The sequence below is a fragment of the Mustela putorius genome, unplaced genomic scaffold (assembly GCF_011764305.1).
Source record: "Mustela putorius furo isolate JIRA1106 unplaced genomic scaffold, ASM1176430v1.1 tig00000224_pilon_pilon_pilon, whole genome shotgun sequence".
Classification (NCBI taxonomy): domain Eukaryota; kingdom Metazoa; phylum Chordata; class Mammalia; order Carnivora; family Mustelidae; genus Mustela; species Mustela putorius.
This window is the reverse complement of record NW_025421321.1, coordinates 36,522,428-36,541,658: the sequence shown is the minus strand read 5'-3', so window position 1 is coordinate 36,541,658 and position 19,231 is coordinate 36,522,428. Positions and strand designations below refer to the sequence as shown.

Here is a 19,231-nt window from a genome sequence, read left to right as displayed (position 1 = left end):
TACTGCTCTGTAGCCACCCTGCTCTTACCATTAACAGTTTTAGCATATGTGTTTGCCAATACAACATATAATTTATTATATTAACAGTGGCACAAATTCTATAGCATGGGTAGATAAGAATTTATTCAGCCATGTATTTATTGGTTGATTTTCAATTATGCTTTGTTTTGATTTTTATAATCAGTGCTGCAATTAACACCCAAATTACATATATCCAGTGCAATAATCTCTTCATTTTTTTCTGAAGGATTGGTTTTATTTTTTTTCTAAGATTTTATTTATTTGACAGAGACAGTGAGAGCAGGAACACAAGCAGGAGGAGTGGGAGAGGGAGAAGCAGGCTTCCTGCCTAACAGGGAGTCTGATGTGGGGCTCGATCCCAGGACCCTGGAATCATGACCTGAGCTGAAGGCAGATGCTTAGTGACTGAGTCACCCAGGCATCCTGAAGGATTGATTTCAAAAGTAGGATTGTTGTCTCAGCACTGTGTGTGTGCATATACATATATATACATATATGTATATATGTATACGTACATTCACACACACATATATACATATATGGTTTAATTTTTTTAATTTAGAAGATTTTTATATTTTTAAAAGTAATCTCTACACCCAACTTGAGGCTTGAACTCACAACCCTGAAATCAAGAATTGCATGCTGTACCTGAGCCAGCCGGGTGCCCCATTTATGGCTTAACTTTTACTAATTTATTAATTTATTCAATTACTTCTAATAAAAGGTTGTAGCAATTATATTATTCCACCAGCTCATGACAGTGCTGATTTCTCTACATCTTTACCAATACTGAATTTTAAGACTTTGAAAATTCTGCTAAGCTGATAGACAAAAAATTTTATACTACTGACTTGGTCTACATTCCTCTGGCTTTTCTACTGGTGATGGCTGAGCATCCTGATATATGTTTATTGACTATTTGTTTTTTCCCCCACTTAACAGTAATAGCTAATATTAGATTCAGGCTCTAGAATGTGCATCATCTCATTTGATTATCACAACAACCTTATCAGAGGGATAGCATCTGCTTTCCTCCATCCCTTTTACAGATGAGAAAACCATTTTGAAGAGGTTATGAAATTTGCCAAGGTCACACAACTGTCAAGGTGATAGGGTGAGGATTTTAACAAGTCTGATGGTAAGGCTTCTGGGCTTTAACTACTACACAAACTGCCTCTGCTGCCAAGGAACATTTTCAAGTCATTCCCTCACATCTTATTCCCCCCCCCCTTTTGGTGAAGTCTGAACAACTTGGATAAACACAAATATTTGATGGGTCCCTTTGCAGAAGACACTATGGTAGACATTACTGAGTGATCTGAAAAAGAGTTCCTGCCGTCAAATTTTATTCAGGAGCCAAAATACATGTTATGTAAGGAACATATGTATCAGGTTGTGGTTTTTTTTTTTAAGATTTTATTTATTTATCTGACACACACACAGAGAGACCACAAGCAGGCAGAGCAGCAGGCAGAGAGGGGTGGGGCAAAACAAGCTCCCTGCTGAGCAGAGAGCCCAATGCGGGGCTCGATCCCAGGACCCTGGGATCATGACCTGAGCCAAAGGCAGAGACTTAACCCACCGAGCCCCCCAGGCGTCCCTGTATCAGGTTTTTTAAAGGGATTTTATTTTATTTAATGTTAACGACTATGGTGTGGTGAGCAAATTTGTCAATACAAACAATTACACAAAACTGCAGCCTACAGAATTTAATACGATTCAGAGTAGTGTAGGAAGTATTGCAAACAATTCGGAAATGAGAGAAACGTGATGTAATTTGTAGAATAAGGTGGGAAATAAACCACTTTCGAAATGGTCGTATTTCTAAAGAAAAGCAATATTATTAATCTGACTGAATTAAAACTCCCATACAGACCCCTCCCTGCATATCTGTCCTCACTAACCAGCTTCTCCATTCCCCAGGTGTGCTCGCAGGCTCTGGTACTATCCACCTAGCTGGTGCTGAAGCAGGTGTTTACTCTCCGCTTTCTGAAGCCATTCCCCGTAGAGCCCTGATAGCCTTGGTCTCCTCTTGCTTCCAAAATCTCGACCTGTCAACCGACTTCTCCCAACGACACGCTCTAATCACGCTATTATGCAAATCCAAACTCTGCGTGTCGCAAGGGGTGCCCTGCCAATGATCTTGTGACCAGTGCCTCCTCTTGGCCGTTGTCACCAGCTATGCCTTGGACACAAGCCAGTTACCTTTTACAGGGTTAACAGCTCACCTTTCGAGATCTCTGTAAATATACGTGACTCATTACACCGTGTCATTTTTGAGATGCATAATAGAAATACACACCTACGAGAAGATGCAGTTCCTTGAATATATATTGGTAATTTTTTTTTCCTTTTCTTGCACACATTTCTAAACCAGGGCAGCTTTCAGGTCACGTTGGATGGAATTGCGCCTTTCCTCAGCCATTTCCCTTAAGCTTTGGAAAGACTCATATTTCCTGACATTTAAATCACTGGCTAGAGGTTTCCTGCCCCGTTTCCCATCTCCCTTTCGCCTCTGAGCCTCCTCTTGCCTAGCTGGGGCCCGATTCTCGAGCAATGGTATCCACATTCCTTAGTTGACCAAAGTTGTACCCAGATTCCGAGGTCTCGGTCCTTGGTGAGATGCCGCTTAACCTCAGTACCCCAGTATCTCCTCCCTCCCAATCCTCATCTCCGCCCGCCCCGCGCGGCTCTAGGAGGAGCCTGAATGTCCTCTTCTCCAGCTGGAGGGGATTGTGGTGCGTAAGCAGGATTAACTCTCTCGCCCCCAGCTGCGCGGATCTGCCTGGGGCCTGCGGGCCGGAACGAAACCAGCAGGACGCGGAGGGCGCAGCACGGGGGCGGGGGATGGGGAAGCTCGGGCCCTCGGAGCCGTCTCCCGGGCGCGTTTCCTTGCGGAGTGGGGCGGAAGGCCACGGCCTCCGGAGCTGGTCCTCAAAAGCCGGGGCGAACGGCCGCGACGGCGCGGGATCCTAGCTGCAGCCTCCCCTCCGCCACCTCCCTCTCCCGCCCCGCGCTCCCTCTCCGCCCATCGCGCTCCAGCCGCTCGGTCGCAGCCCGCGCAGTCCTCCGCCCCGCGGGGCCGCCGTGCTCGCTCCACGCCCAGCCATGGGGGACCTGCCGGGTGTCGTGCGCCTCTCCATTGCGCTGCGCATCCAGCCCAACGACGGCCCGGTCTTCTTCAAGGTGGACGGGCAGCGCTTCGGCCAGAACCGCACCATCAAGCTGCTCACCGGCTCCTCCTACAAGGTGGAGGTGAAGATTAAGCCCACCACGCTGCAAGTCGAGTGAGTAAGCGCGCGCGCCGGGGCCCCCCGGTCCCACCTTGGGGTCCGCGTGGAGGACCGAAGCCCCCGCGATACCCTGAGTCTCTCCCCGGGCCCTCTGGCCTCGCGTCGTGTCCAGCGGCCCAGGGGTGGGGGGAAGAGGTCGGTTCCCTGTTCCTTTTGGTCCCCTCCTCTGTTTTACGCTTGTCTTTCCCTATTCACGCTTCCTTCCACCCATCTCGGGGAGGGATGTTTAAAACAGCGTCAGGAAGCCAGGGTTGGGGCGGGGTCAGGTGGGGGGCGCGGGGAGGGTTGTTTCTAGTAAATTTTTCATCCCTTCTGCTCAGCCTTTGGCGCACCCACAGGCCACCAGGGTGGTTCACCTACAGCAGTCCCAGCCCTCCTCTCCCCTGCCCTGGCGTTTCTGCCAACCGCAAGGCTGAAGGAGGGAGAAGGGCTGAGCCGGGGGGGGGGGGGGGGGGGGGGTATTTATTGGGGCTCCCTGAGGGATGCTCCCTACTCCACCATCCGTCTACCCTTATGTAGCTGGAGACCCTGGGGCTGGAGGAACAGCCACAAGTTAGAGCACAGCCGCCTCTGCTTAGGCCTGGTTTCGCCGTTTTCCTTGCCAGGTGTTTTTCATTTTCTCCTGAGTTGTTTGTTCATCCTGGTAATGGTGCCTGGGATTCCCCCCCCCCCCATCCTTGCAACAAAAGGATGTTTCTTGGTTTATTCGTGGCAGGGATTCCCTCTTCCCTGCTACCACAGTTGGATGCACCCACTGGATTTCTGGCTAGAAAGTCAGTATGGAAGGGTGCTGTGGCTTATAGAGAAGTATCTAGGGATGGGGGCCTTTACCTCTCAGCTTCCACCTAAACATGGTGTGAAGTCTAATGTGGAAGCTGGCTGTGGAGGGGCTATGGGTCCACCAGATACCTTTTATAGCTGCAGTCTCCATCCATGGGCATTAATTCAATAAACCTGTGTTGGCCGTCTAGGTGTTAGAACCACACTGGGTTTTTTCTGGTGCTCCTGGTCCACCTGCTTGTCACCGACACCCCTCCCCCCAACCCCATGCCAAGGTAGCCTTCACATTTCCCACTGTTCTGTGCAGCCCCATATGATCCCGACTTTTCCTTTCCCTTCTTTCCTGGCAACCTCTTCTCCCAAGTTATCTGTTCTCTATTCCATTTTCTTCAAGGTGGTTCTCTGTTTTGTTTTAACTAATCTAAAATGAATTTGTGATTATGACAGAACTACTTTTTCTATTTACACTTTTTTATCAAGGGTTTTTCATTGCCCTAACCTAGTAGTTCCTAAGCTTGAGTATCTGAATCCCCTAAAACGCTTATTAAAGCACAGATGCCTGAGCCCCACTCTTGAGTTTCCAGTTTACTATGTCTGGAGTTGGGCTTAAACATTGTTTTCTAATACATGAGCAGGTGATACTGACAGGGCTGGTTTAGGGGCTCTCCCTTGAGAATCACTACCTTAGCGCAAAGGAATGATGCTGCTGAGAATTTCTGATTGTGTGGTTGGCTTTGTGTGCCCCAAATCATGGGATCTCTGATTGTTGGAACAGGAAAAAATCATTAGACAACTAATTCAGTCGTTCTCAACCCTACCTACACATTAGAATCACCTAGAGAAACTTAAATTTACCAGTGCCTGAACCATACCTGACCACATTGAATTCTAAATTCTGGGGTTTGGGATGAGGCTGGGCATAGGTAAGTTTTTCATAATCCCACAGATAAGAAAATATAGAGGAGGACCGATAGAGTCCAACTCAGTCTTGTACAAATATTCTGGATGAAATACTAAGGACAGACCAGAGAGATTAAGTAGTTGGTCTAGGGTCACATGACTGTTAAGTTGGCAAACTCAAGCCTCCTGATCTTTCAGAAGTTTGTACCCCACCAGAAGTCTCCTTTAGCCAAACTCTGTAGGATTCCTGCCTGGGGTTATGGTCCAGACCAGGACAGGGTGCCTAAGTTTATTCCTACTGTATATAGTGAACTCCAGTCCATTGCAGGAACATTTCCATTGGTGGTGTGGTTGTCCCACTGGAGCTGAAGTCTAAAGAGCCTGATGGGGACAGAATTGTTTATACGGGCACATATGACACAGAAGGTGTGGCCCCAACCAAGAGTGGAGAGCGACAACCCATCCAGATCACAATGCCGGTAAGGTCTGCATGGGGGTGTTAGGGCAAATGGAAACCATGGAAAAGAAAGCAATCAGTATATCCCTTTAAGAAATGATAGGAAATATTATAAAATTATGAAATTTTAACTCAAAGTTTCATACTAGAATCTATTTGTCCATAATATTCCAATACAATTCATTAAATCCATGCTTTAATGGTCAGTTTCATAGTAATTTCTTGTAAAGCAAAAAAATCTTTCTGTGCTTTCTAATCTATTCCATCATCTGTCTATTCTTATGTTAATACTGAATGGTTTTAAATGTATTGTTTTTATTATGGGTTCATGTATTTTGAAACTGGCCACCTTACTGAACTTGCTTACTCAAATTTTCCATTTAATCTTAAGTGTTTCAAGTTGGCAGTTATATCTACATACAACTATCATTTTCTGAATCTTCTTTCCAGCCTTACTGCATTGGCTAGTGTTTCTAGAATAATGGTGCTCACTAATGGTGGTAAGGTGTATCCTTGTCTTTAGGGTTTCACTGTTAGATACAATGTTAGTTTTTTAAATATTTATCATGTTAAAGCATCCTTTTTCTAGCTCACTAGGAGACATTTTTTAAAAAGATTTTATTTGCTTATTTATTTGAGAGAAAGCGAGCACATGAGCACGAATGGTGGGGAGGGGGAGAGGGAGAAGCAGACTCCCTGCTGAGCAAGGAGCCCAATGCTGGGCTTAATCCCAGGATCCTGAGATCCTGACCTGAGCCAAAGGCAGACACTTAACTGACTGAGTCACCCAGGTGCGTTGAGACATTTTTTAAATTGAAAGATGTGCTGAATTTTATCTAATTTCTTTTCCCATGTATGGAGATAATTGATCTATTTTGATATGCTAATGTAATAATTCTATAATACACTACCCTTTATTTCCTAAAATAAACCCCACTTAAATGTTTTGCATTTTAAAAAATATGTCACTAAATTCAACATGCTCATATTTTATTTAGTATTTTTAGATTTCTCTTCTATTAATTTTTTTATTTGCTCAATTCAACACAAACACATGGGCATTTCTTACCCATCAGGCACAGAAAGAGGATTCATGAACAAAATAGATATTCCTGGCTTTATGGGGCTTCTAATCCAGAGCAGAAAAACAGACTATGTGATTATCCAATAATAAAGTAAATAGTTATTATTATACAAAATGGACTAAAAAAAAAAAATAGCATGCCCTTGGAGCATATATCACGGGTCTAATTCAAGATTTTGAGGATGGTTTTTTTGAGAAAGAAATAAACAGATGAGCACTGAGAGAAGAGGGAACACTTGAGGAAAGAGGACTTACAGAGATCACAAGCTGAGGGAGAGCATAATGTGTTGTAATGGAGAGAAGCCCAGCGTGGGTGGAGCGGAGAGTGAGGCAGAGACTAGCTCAAGATAAAGCCAGAGCGGCATATGTGGATCCACTCCCTGATCTCTGAGGCCCCTTTCAGCTCTAAGGGGGTATAAGGACTACAAATCTACCCTTAAGGGGATGATACTAGTTATGTGATGAAGAAAGTCAGATTCTGAAATACTGTCATTTAGTAACACACCCATTGGACCGAAGGCCAACAAGTCCCTGTAGGATTCCTTTTGTTTGGGCAAAGATACAGAGAAAAGGGCTGGGAATATATCCTGGCATCTCAAGGGATTTGCATGATTTTTTAAAAAATGTTAAATAGTACAAATTTCAGAAATTTGAAAATGTTTTATTTTTTTTTAAGATTTTGTTTATTTGACAAAAACACAGCAAGAGAAGGAACACAAGTAGGGAGACTAGGAGAGGGAGAAGCAGGCTTCCTGCCGAGCAAGGAGCCTGATGTGGGCTTTGATCCCAGTACCCTGGGATCATGACATGAGCAGAAGGCAGACACTTAACCGACTGAGCCACCCAGGTGCCCCCAGGATTTTGAACAATTTTTATCTTTTTATATATTTTTAAAGATTTTATTTATTTATTTGACAGACAGAGATCACAAGTAGGCAGAGAGGTAGGCAGAGAGAGAGAGAGGAGGAAGCAGGCTCCCCACAGAGCAGAGAGCCTGATGCGGGGCTCGATCCCAGGACCCTGAGATCATGACCTGAGCAGAAGGCAGAGGCTTAACCCACTGAGCCACCCAGGTGCCCTGAACAATTTTTAAAGCAACAGGAATCTGTCTGTTCATTTTCAGATTCCATTCCACATATATACATTTTATAGTTGCAACCATTTTATTATGTAATTGCCCAACATTTTACATGTTTATTGTTACAGTTTCAATGGCACCATAAGACTCTGTCATGCTGTATTGTATTGATTAGACTGCTCCTCAGATGTTAGATATGTCTGCTGTTCTCATCATAAGAAGTGTTATAATGAATTATTCTGTGCCACTACTTCAATAGGAGTAAAATTATTTGGCAAGAGGAACAAAAAAATTTTTTTTAAAGATTGTATTTATTTATTTATTTATTTATTTATTTGTGGAGGGGGAGAGAGAAAGTGAGAGCATGGGGGGAGGGCAGAGGAAGAAGCAGAAGCAGACTCCAGGCTGAGCCTGGAGCCTCATGCAGGGTTCTATCCCGGGACCTGGGATCATGACCTGAGCTGAAGACAGACACTTAACTGACTGAGCCTCCCAGGTGTCCCCAAAAGAAATGAGTTTTATAACTGTTCCCACATATGGCCATTTCGGGTATTTTTTTTTTAAATATTGTGTGTACCATTTTACAATGTTACCAGCAATATAGAAGTCTAGTGGGTTTGCTATAATTATGACATCACTGGGAATTATTTTAAAAAACAAATTTCCTAGTTTACTTTTTACTCTCACTGACAAGAATGAACATCTCAACATTTAATTTTACTTCTGTGTGTGTAAATTGGTTCTTTCATGTTTTGCTAGTATTTCTTTTGAGATTATTTTTTAAAAATCAGAGTTCTGGGAGCGCCTGAGTGGCTCAGTTGGTTCAGCCTCCAACTCTTGATTTTGGCTCAGGTCATGATCTGTGGGTCATGGAATTGAGCCCTAGATTTGACTCTGTATTCAGCATCCAAGCATGCTTGAGAGTCTCTCTCCCCCTCTCCCATTGCCTCTCTCCCTACTACACACCAATGCACTCCTTCCCCCTCTATCTCTCTCAAATAAATAAAATCTTAAAAAATCAGAGTCCTTGTAAAGATTTTTCTTTAATCTGTCCTATCTATCCTATTTCTCTCAGAGTTGCTTTGCTTATATTTTCCATTGTTTAGAAACATAATCCATTTAAATTTCTCATTTTCCTTTGTGATTTTTTATATTTAAATTTGAGAACATTATTTTTCCAGAGGTGACAGTCTATTTTGATTTTTTCATAATTTTAGATTTTACTTAACTTTCATTGAAAATTGATTTATGCTTACACTTGTACATCATCTTACAAAGGATTTAAGATGGTATTAGCATTTTGAGTTCCAGTAGGAAAGCCTGGTTTCTTAGATAGAATGTGCACATCTAGAAGTTAGTGATTGACAGTTGATTTTTCCAACAATGATCACGTGGCTTTTGATGTGAGCATTGGCCCTGTATTTGTATCTCATCTGTAATAGACTGATTCTAAGGAAAACAATAGAGGTTAGAGAAGGTTTCCTGATTAAGTCAACAGATCTAATGTTAAATTCAAATTTCATTCTAGTATTGAAAGGCTCATATAGCCTTGAACCTATTTTATGACTTTTGTCATCCATGTTTCAGGCTTAAGTATTATACATTAAAGACATAACCACACTTTCAGGTACAATAAGGAAGTCTTGAAATGTCCAAATAATCCAATTTACAGATAGGGGAATCCGGTAAGGGACGTTGAATTAAGGATATACAAGAGCAACTTCTTAGCAGTGTGAAATTACTTAAAAGTATTTTTTTCTGTTTTTAAATATTTGGATAAATAATACTGGAATTATTGGCTATTTGGGGGAAACATCACTGTTTTTCTTTCCTGATATGATACTCTAAAATATATTTCAGGTGGATCAAGGAGTTAACTCAAAAGTCAACTTTTTTTAAAAAATTGATAAGAAAATAATTAATTTAAACCTAAAAGAAATAGATCTTCAAAGCTAAAAATTGAAAGCTTTGATTACATGCACTGTAAAATTTCTGTCAGACATCATGATATTAAATTAAATTTCCATTAAGAGAATTTAAATTAAAAGGCAAGTAACAATTGGTGAAAGCTTTATATGTCATATGCCCAGTCTCCTAGGCTACACTGCCTTGATTTTCAGCCACTGCCTGGGTGGACTTGGCTTGCGGCCTGCAGTGAATTTCCATAGCCCTTTACCGCCCACCGAAGCTGAAGTCAGGAAGTATCCATTGATATCTGACTTAGGTTGATGGCAGTGATCTCTTTACTCAGATATTTCCTGAGGCCCTGGTAGCAGGAATGAATTACCTAGCTCTTAAAGCTCTCAACCCCCATTTCAAACAGCAGTGTTGACTTGTACCTTAATGTGACTGATTCCCCAGTCAGTCCCTCCAGGGGGAGAATCCAGGTGGAGATTCTGCCTGCATACATCATACCGTTCTTCCCCTTTTGTTGGCCCTCTTCAGTGGGAGACTGGTGGCAGTTAGGAGGAATAAGGTAACGAGCTATGTGAGCTTTTTAGGAGGCTCTGTGTGCAGAGGTAGGTGAGCTGGTGCATGTCCTGCCAAATAGAAAAGTTGTTCCTGTGTGTCAGCTCTGTAGAGCCATTTGTCAAGATCTATAACTTAATATACAAAGAATTCTTAGAAGCTAGTGAGAAAAAAATAACAGTAGGATGTGGGAAATGGGAAAATAAGCAAAAATATATAAATAGGCAATTCACAAAAGAAATACAAATAACCAATAACTGTATTTTTAAATGGCTTAAATTCACTATTGGTTTAAAAAAAATACAAATAGTGCAATGCCAATTTTCACCTACAAAATTGGTGAAATACTTAAAAATAATCCTGAAACAAATAATACATTATATGTTAATTAAAAAAGAAAGAAAAATAAATCAGTTTCTGTAGGAAAAAAAAACAACCAGTTGTTCAGTGCTAGTGTATTTCTTTATGAAATACAGCAATTTTTATAAATTGATAGTGTATCTTACAAAATTGCTAAATTCGCTTATTTTAGTAGCTTTTTATTATATTGCTTAGTATTTTCTGCAAACAGTTGTTCCCCTGTAAATAGAAACAGTTTTACTTTCCCTTTCCCCCCCCTCTGGCCTTAAAGTACCGGTTAGGACTTTCAACACAATGCTGAACAGGAATAGTAAGAGCTGATATTCTTGTCTTACTTCCCATCTTATAGGGAAAGAACTCAGTCTTACCATTAAGGGTGATGTTAACTATAGTCTATAGGTTTTTTTTATTGATGCCCTTTAATCAGATTGAGGGACTTTCGATTCCTAGTTTGCTGAGAGTTTTTATCATGAATGGATGTTGGACTACCAAATGCTTTGTCTGCAGCCATGGGTATGATGATAATAGCTTTTCTCCTTTATTTTTGTTAATATGGTGAATTAAAAGGATTTCAAAATATTGAACCATCCTTGACTTCCAAGGATAAAACTTTCTTGTTACTGTTGTAAAAGACTCTTGCTGGATTTCATTTACTAATTCAAACAAATAAAAATTAAAAGCAAATTGTATGCATAAGCCCATGAGGAATTTTTGTCTGCAATTTTCATTTATATGTAATATCCTTGCCAAGTTATGGTGTTAACATTGGCTTCATAAAATAAATTGAGAAGTTTTCCTTCCTCCATTGTGTGAAAGAATTTATGTAGAACTGGTATTTTTCCCTTAAATGTCTGAATTTATCATTGAAGCCATTTGGGCCTATGATTTTTTTTCTGGAAGGATTTTTAACCACAGATATAATTTCCTTAGTACATAGAGGTCAACTGATAGTTTGTGTGTTTTAAGGAATTTGTCTATTTCATTAATTGTATGGGTATAAAGTTCCAATTTAAGGTCTTTGGGATCTATAGCTGTAGCATCTCTCTCATTCCTGACATCAGTAATTTGTCCTCTTTTTCTGGCTCAGTTTTTCTAGGGTTTTTTTTTTTTTAATTTTTTTTTAAGTAGGCTCCACACCAAGTATGGAGCTTAAACTCCTGACGCTAACATTAAGAGATGCATGCTCTACTGACTGAACCAAACAGGTGCCCCTGGGGTTTATCAATATTTCAGACCTTTTCCAAAAGCCAGATTTTGGTTTCACTGCATTTTTTTTTTACATTATTTCTTTTCTAGAGTCTTCCCTTATAGTTTTTTCTTTACTGTGTTTTTCTTTTCTATTTCATTTATTTCTACTCTTTAATATCTTTCTTCTTCTTTACACCAGACTGACTAAAGGGCTGGCAAGGCCAGCTGTCGGGGAGGATGGAGAGCGGCTAAAACTCTTGTTGCTGGGAGGAATGTAAAATGATGCAATCACTTAGGAAAAGTTGGACAGTTTCTTACAAAGTTAAGCGTACTTTGTAACTCTCAGAACTTTTAGTCCTATCTATTCTATCGATCTAGTTCTAAGAGACATGGAAAACATGTATTTACTGATAAAACATCAAGCAGTACAGGAGTAGGAGAGGCTTGGAATCCGGTAAGAATTCATAGGTCACGCCGCACAAAAAAAAGTCACAGATGCTTATTGTAATGAATGTGTTTACCAGTGAGGTAACATTGTGTTTCTATCGATATGATAAGGTTGTTCTAAGCTCTCAAGTCAACGGATTCCTGAGTGACCTTATTCTTGTGAATTTCCTATGTCTCTAGTGGCATGGTGAGTGGTGAGAGGTATTCTAGTGATTTTAAGCTAACTGGTTGTAAGACCATAGAAGTTATTATTTTTTTAAGGTTTTATTTATTTATTTGAGCCAGAGAGCGAGCATGACCAGGGTGGAGGGAGAGGCAGACTCCCCACTGAGCAGGGAGCCTGATGCGGGGCTCGATCCCAGGATTCTGAGATCATGACCTTAGCTGAAGTCAGATGCTTAACCGACTGAGCCACGAGGTACCCTGACCATAGGATTTATTTAAAATAAACTTCTTGGGGCACCTGGGTGGTTCAGTGGGTTAAAGCCTCTGCCTTTGGCTCAGGTCATGGTCCCAGAGTCCTCGGATCAAGCCCCACATCGGGCTCTCTGCTCAGCAGGGAGCCTGCTTCCCCCCTCTCTCTGCCTGCCTCTCTGCCTACTTGTGATCTCTGTCTGTCAAATAAATAAATAAAATCTTTTAAAAAAATAAAATAAAATAAACTTTTCAGATTCCTTGTTACAGAAGATGACAGATGAATTTCCTCTCCTTGGAATCTGACGATTCTCTCCCGTATCAGTTGTAAAATAAAAACATCCCAAAGTTTGCAACTTGTACGGACACTATCAAGTAATATGCCCAGGTCTATAGTGGAGTGTCACTTTTAGAATACCATAGACTGGCTGGCTTAAACAATAAACATTAGTTCTTCATAGTGCTGAAGGCTGGAAGTCTAAGACCAAGGTACTAGCAGATTTTGTGTCTGATGAGCGCCCTTGTGCAGGTTCAAGCAGCTGCTTTCTTGGCTGTATCCTCCCATGAAAAAGCATAGAGATCATCCCTCTCCTATCATCCAAGGGCACTAATCTCATTCACGAGGGCTCCACCCTTATGGCCTAATTTCTTCTGAAAGGCCCCACCCCCAAATACCATCACATTGGAGATGGAGGCTTCAACATGTGAATTTGGGGAGATGCACACATTCAGTGCACAGTAGTGCCCTAAAGCATTCTATATATGGCAATCCATACATGTTCTCATTCAGAGAATAGAGAAAAGCTGTTCATTAACTCTTATTTGCTTCTAAAAGCAGTTCGATATCATGATAATAGTTTCTAGATAAAAATTAGGAAACCTAAGTTCTTCACCTTCTCCTGTCATTGTTCTTGACCTTCTCCTATCACGGCTACATAGTCTAGACCTACGGCAGTCAGTTAACCTCTCTGAATCTTAGTTCTTTTCTGTACGAAATGGAAAAGCTAAAACTAGTCAAAAGACCAAAGTAGAATGGCATATGTAAGGTATTGTATAAAATAAAGAATGCTATGCAAATGCACAAAATCCTACCTGTGTGTGAATTGCATCACTCAAGGAGCCTGCCTGTGTACGTTTTCCTTGGAAGGCACAGATGGGTTGGGAGAGAGCGGAGAGCCTGTGTAGTTGCTTCTGTTCTTTAAGAAGAATGTCAGCTTTCAAGATCCCATCTGCTCCTACATCAGAGGAGAAGAAATTCTGAGCTAGGTGGTGAGGCATCCTGGAAATAGAATTCCAGAAGAAAGAACAGGAAGAAAGCTAATGGGAGATTAGGACAACTAAGGCATGGGAAAATAGATGCATATTTAGCAGTAGTTAACTACAAAATGACCTTGGGCCCAACACTAGTAAAAGAGAAAAAAACAAAAACAAAACAAAAGCACCTGAACATTCCATACCTTTAGCTCTGACTGTTGCTGTCAGCAGATTTCTATGCTGGTCTCCTGTGTCAACTGAGAACTGTCGATGTAGGAAAGACATTAGGGTTCCAAGCTGACAGCCAAGAAAGGATTTTTGAGATATCTTTGATGCAAAAAGATGGTTTTTTTATTAAAGCACGGGAACAGGACCTATAAGCAGAAAGAGCTGCACTGTGGTCCTGAGGAGTGACCCATTATATACTTTCAAGTTGGGAGGGGGTGAGGGATAGGGAAGCCTCCAACGTGTTTTGGAAACAACGTTTCCAGGATCCTAGGGGTCTGGCTGTTGTTAGGGAAAGGTCACTTATAACTGTTGAGTAAGAAGTCAGCCACAAGACTCTTCAGATGTATATCTCTGGGTGGCTTGGAAGATAACTACCAACATGTATCTTGGGGAATAGAGATGAAGGAAGTTTCCTAAGAAATTTTTATATGTTAAAGCAGACTTATAGGATCCTGGGGGACCAGCCTCAGAATGCCTTTTGCCCTTAGCAAAGTATTAACATCCAGGCTACTGATTTCCTAGAGGAATGTCATTCTGCCTGTTTCATGGACTTGTCAGTGGGCTGTAAGTAAGTAGGAAATTTAATAATTTTTCTTATGCCTTTGTTTCCCACATCACTGTGACACTGAGACTTCATTAATTTTAAGGTTATTCAGACACAGTGTCGTGTCTTTGGGTTTTTCTTGCCTGTGGTCTTAATCTTTGTTTTTGCTTTTACAACCAACTTTTATTTATATCTATTTCAAGAAAGATATTCTTGAATATCTTTCAAGATATTCTTGTATATCTTTCAAGATAATCTTGTTTCCCCCACTTCCCTAGCATAGTCTCAAGCTGCTTTCCTCAAAAATTAACTGGTGTATGTAAAATATTTTTAGGAGTCATTGCAATTCAGTTGCACTTAAAATGAGCAGAGCTCTGTGCTGGTCAAATCATGATAATGGCACTAATCACCATCATCATCCCTCTTTAAAAATTTTGGTGATTTATAAAACACATTTCAATTTATTCTTTCTACCACTACCCTACTGTCAACAAAGCTGGAATCTTTTGATTAGCATATATGTATCCTTGATAGAATTTATAAAATCCCTAGGGTTAGAGGGAAATGTGTGTTAATTTTTTAGGGATGATAAATCCATTTCACCATTTAAAATGTTCTTTATAAAAGTTACATATTTATTGCAGAAAATCCAAGTAGAAAAGATAGGAAAACACTCCATTCCTTTACTTAAAAGCTTTACTGACAATATTTTTTCATTCTCTTTTTTTCTATCCATCTTACTTTATACACTTGAGCTCACACTCTATATAAACTGTCCTAATCCCTCTTTTTCTTGTTGACATTGTTCTAAGCATTTTCTGTCAACATGAAGAACTCTAAATTCCTGTGTAATGGCTACATAAATCCATCAAATGGATATGCCACCAATTTTCATTATATTACCCCGAAGGCGAATGATTGCTTCTGGTATTTAGACATTTTCGCCGAGTTAATAGGTGAATAATCACCTCAGTCAAAGTTTGCCTTTCTGTAACTACTACTAATATTACATCTGAAGTTTTTTTCAAATGTTAGCCTTTTTTTTTCTTTTTCATGTAATCACCACCCCAGTCAAGATGTAAAACATTTCCCCCCCCCCAAAATTTCCCTCTTGCTCATTTTCATAAACCATTAATCCCTTCCTCCACCCCAGACTGTAAGTAACCTTGGAGGCTTCCTGCTTCCTGTCAGCATAGATAGATGGATAGAGAGATAGATACACAGATATGTGAATATTATAAATGGAATCATACAGCATATGTATCCTTTAGGGTCTGGGTTGTTTTGCTCAGCACATCTTCGAGATCCGTCCTCATTGCTGCCTGAATCAGCATGTTTCTTTTTTCCTGAGTAAAACGCCTTAACAACAGGCACACTAACACTTGTCGATGACCAAGTGAGTGATGAAACACTGAGTTGATTCCACTTGGAAGCTATAGTGAATAAAGCCACTCCAGGTCTTTAGACTGTTAAGCCATGATTCTCTAGAAAAACATACTTTCTTTTCCTACCTGGGGAAAGAGTTGGGGACTCAAGGTATGTCACCCACTGTTTGGAGTCAGGCACATATCCCAAAGGAAAGCCAAACCCTGTTTGGGGATCAAATTAGCAGGATGAGGCAATGGTGCAGGATATAATTTTGAGAGCATCTTGGAAAGCCATCTGGGAAGCACCTGATCACCCTCCTCCTGCAGCGGCCTCAAGCGTAAGACTCCTATTGCTCACTGCCCTGCCTCCCTCCACGTCTTCTGGCTCCTGACAAGTCTAAGAACATTGCCAAGTCAGTCCCTGTCTCCTCCCATGACAGGAGAGGGTCAGAGGAGAAAATAACGACAGGCATCATGATGTTTAATGCCAGATTCCCTAAATAGCTCCAGGAGGCAGTGGCAGGGTCAGGCCCCTTGAACACCTGCCCAAGTGGCCCCTAGGGTATTCTGTGTCCTCTTCTCAGCTACATGGGAGTTGCATGCTTAGGGCTCAGGAGAATTCTGTGCAGTGATCTGCAGGGCTTACCTTCTGGCAGTAGAATGCAAACTTCTTGAGGGCAAGAATCATACCTCATATGAAGTTTTGTGCATGCAAAGCACATAGTACATACTCAATTATGGCTCTGGACCATGTACAACTGAAGCCTTAGACGTGGACATGGGGTCCTGACTTACAGATGCTCAACAGTATTTTTAAAAGTAGAAGTAGGGTCTTTAACAATCAAATGCTTCTAAGAAAATATTTTTCCCTGGAAGTGAAATTAATGATGGAAGGGCAGTTGTGTCTTGTGCTTAGTGATAATGTGCCTTTGTTATTTTGTATAACAGTCCTTTGAAATAGACACCAAAAGATCCTCCTCAAACACTATTCCCTCTCTTCTCTTCCTAACCCCGCTTCGTGGCAAGCTTTGAAAGTCTGAGATTCAAAGAGTTATTTCCAATAATTAAATCTGGAAAACAGATAAATTTGGGGAGTTATGTTTATTAAAGACAGTATGACAGCAAATGTCACCTGTACAATGGGATTATAGAGAAAAAGGCTTATAGGAAAATAGCTCACATAATAAAGGAAAATAGTTCATTAAAGTTAAAGGCCTAAACTTTGCATACCAAAAGAGCCTCGACTGTTGACCCTTGATTATGCAGGATCTCTTTCCCTAACATGAATTCTTAGCTATCGTTCATGGCAGAACAAGGTTTTTATGGCGCATGTTTCTCTTCCCTCAGTTCACGGACATTGGGACCTTCGAGACGGTGTGGCAAGTCAAGTTCTACAATTACCACAAGCGAGATCACTGCCAATGGGGAAGCCCCTTCTCTGTCATTGAGTATGAATGCAAGCCCAATGAGACACGCAGCCTCATGTGGGTGAACAAGGAGTCCTTCCTCTGAAGATGGCTCTTTCTGATGTTGCTGGACAATCTCTTCAACAATCTACTTTCAGATAACCCAGCACAAGCCTTCGCCAAGGCACATGACACCATTGCTGTTTCCCTTCGGGTGCTGATGACCTACTGGCCCCGATTACTTTGAAAGTGTAATTCCCTTCTGATGCCATGTCCCTGACATAAGAGATTGTGGTGTACCATCCCCGAGAAGATCCCTTGCTGTGTTCTGTGTTGGTGTTCCTGCATCCAGTTGTTCCTGGTCATGCCGTCGACCGCTTGAGACCGCTTGAGAGGAGCTCAGTGGAATTGGCAGACGTATCCCATTCCTCATAATTCCACTGAATGACTGTGGTGTTTTGTTTCCACATTGAGTGATTCCCCTCCCCCCCTTTTTTTCTGTTAAATGCTAAATAAAAAATGTAACAACGTGTGTGGGTTCTCTCCCAAGTGTGATATGGTAACATGTAACTTGCGGTGTTATCCAGCCCCCAAGGCAGGCTTGGTGATAATATAAGACACGCAGCAGTAAGTGGGACTCAGGTGTTGTGCTCGTATAAATGGTTCAGCTTCTTCAGGGAACAACCATGACAATAAAAGGGCAAATATTTAAGAAGTATTTATAACACCTTAAAACTCTTTCAAGTAGCTTAAGGTATTATATTGTGGCCTAGTAGAAATGGGAAAAGGCCTGGCTGGGGTCCACTGTTAAACAAGATGACAAAAGTTGTAGGGTTACCTTTTTGGCAAGCTGCCATAACGTTCAAACATGCATATGATGGCACCCCTCCGTTCCCCTTCCCTTGAACTTTGTAAAACTGTGTATGGAACTGTAATGAACTTTTGATATTTCTTAATAAAGGTATTGAAAATCATGCCCTGATTTTTCTTCTTCATATGGGCAATATCTGTCTAGCCGGTGACCTTTGTCTCCAGGCCAGCCCCATTCAGATCTCCTGTTCCATTGAAGGGCACGGAGGCTACACCTGGAGGAGAATCAGCACCCTTCATCATAGATCAGCTTGGACAATTTAGCAGGAGGCCTCCAGCCAGCTCTAACAAGGCTAGCAGAGACTCAGGCCCTTGGTGGACAGTGAAAAAACTGCTTGTCCCTACTTCTTTCGACGCCTCCTCCTGTGACGACCATGCCCATCACCAGTCTATGTAGCTGAGCTGCACAAGGACATGCTATTGTCATAGCAAATGCGCACCGGGATGGAGATCTCCTTGCCTGCCCCCAGGGTCCTGCAAGTTCTGTGGCACAAATCCCTCACTCCATGCAGTTTGAGGATAAATTCTCTACGAAGGAAAAACATTTCCTCTGGAAAAGTAGCATACTACCCTGCAACGGTGTTGTCTTGTTCATTTGGGCAGCACAGATTTATTGTGTCGGGAGAAGTTAGCTGTGGATTTGCTTTTCTGCTTCCTGCAAAGACTTCTTGTAGGCATATGCTAGGATAGGGGGAGTGTGAGAGAGAGATTACTGAGGAACTGCATTCTCAAGGCGGGCGGCAAACCATCCGTCCCAGTCGTTTACCTGTAATGAGGCCATATTACCAGCAGGGCACAGCAATGCCTTGGATTTGGGTTCATGGTAAGGAATGTTGAAAGAGAACAGTACCTTTCTCAATTCCTTTGTTTGTCAAAAATAATAGTGTCTATTACAATTACTGCTAAATATAAGCACAAATCTACTCCTAATGACTATTTTAAAAACCAACATTCAATTATTGCAACAGACATTGACTTAAGTTTTCTTCCAGAATATCCAACAGAGAGGCAGGCTTAGTAGATGGTGGGAAAATAGGGAAACTCTATGTTTTAATCTCTCAAAGCATCTAA

At 41.5% G+C, this 19,231-nt stretch overlaps 1 protein-coding gene across 1 annotated transcript; it reads left to right on the top strand.

The window, feature by feature from the left end:
* Positions 1-2,712: 2,712 nt before the first annotated feature.
* Positions 2,713-18,264, top strand: CNRIP1 (cannabinoid receptor interacting protein 1). Its single transcript, XM_004742091.3, has 3 exons — positions 2,713-3,308; positions 5,323-5,473; positions 17,232-18,264. The coding sequence occupies exons 1-3, from the start codon at positions 3,130-3,132 to the stop codon at positions 17,394-17,396; spliced, it is 495 nt and encodes a 164-aa protein (XP_004742148.1). The 5' UTR covers positions 2,713-3,129; the 3' UTR covers positions 17,397-18,264.
* The last annotated feature ends 967 nt before the right edge of the window (positions 18,265-19,231 follow it).

Coding starts and splice junctions, on each gene's coding strand:
- CNRIP1 (XM_004742091.3), top strand. CDS start 3,130: ATGGGGGACCTGCCGGGTGTCGTGCGCCTCTCCATTGCGCTGCGCATC. Junction 3,309..5,322: donor CCCACCACGCTGCAAGTCGA/GTGAGTAAGCGC, acceptor AGTCCATTGCAG/GAACATTTCCATTGGTGGTG. Junction 5,474..17,231: donor CCATCCAGATCACAATGCCG/GTAAGGTCTGCA, acceptor CTCTTCCCTCAG/TTCACGGACATTGGGACCTT.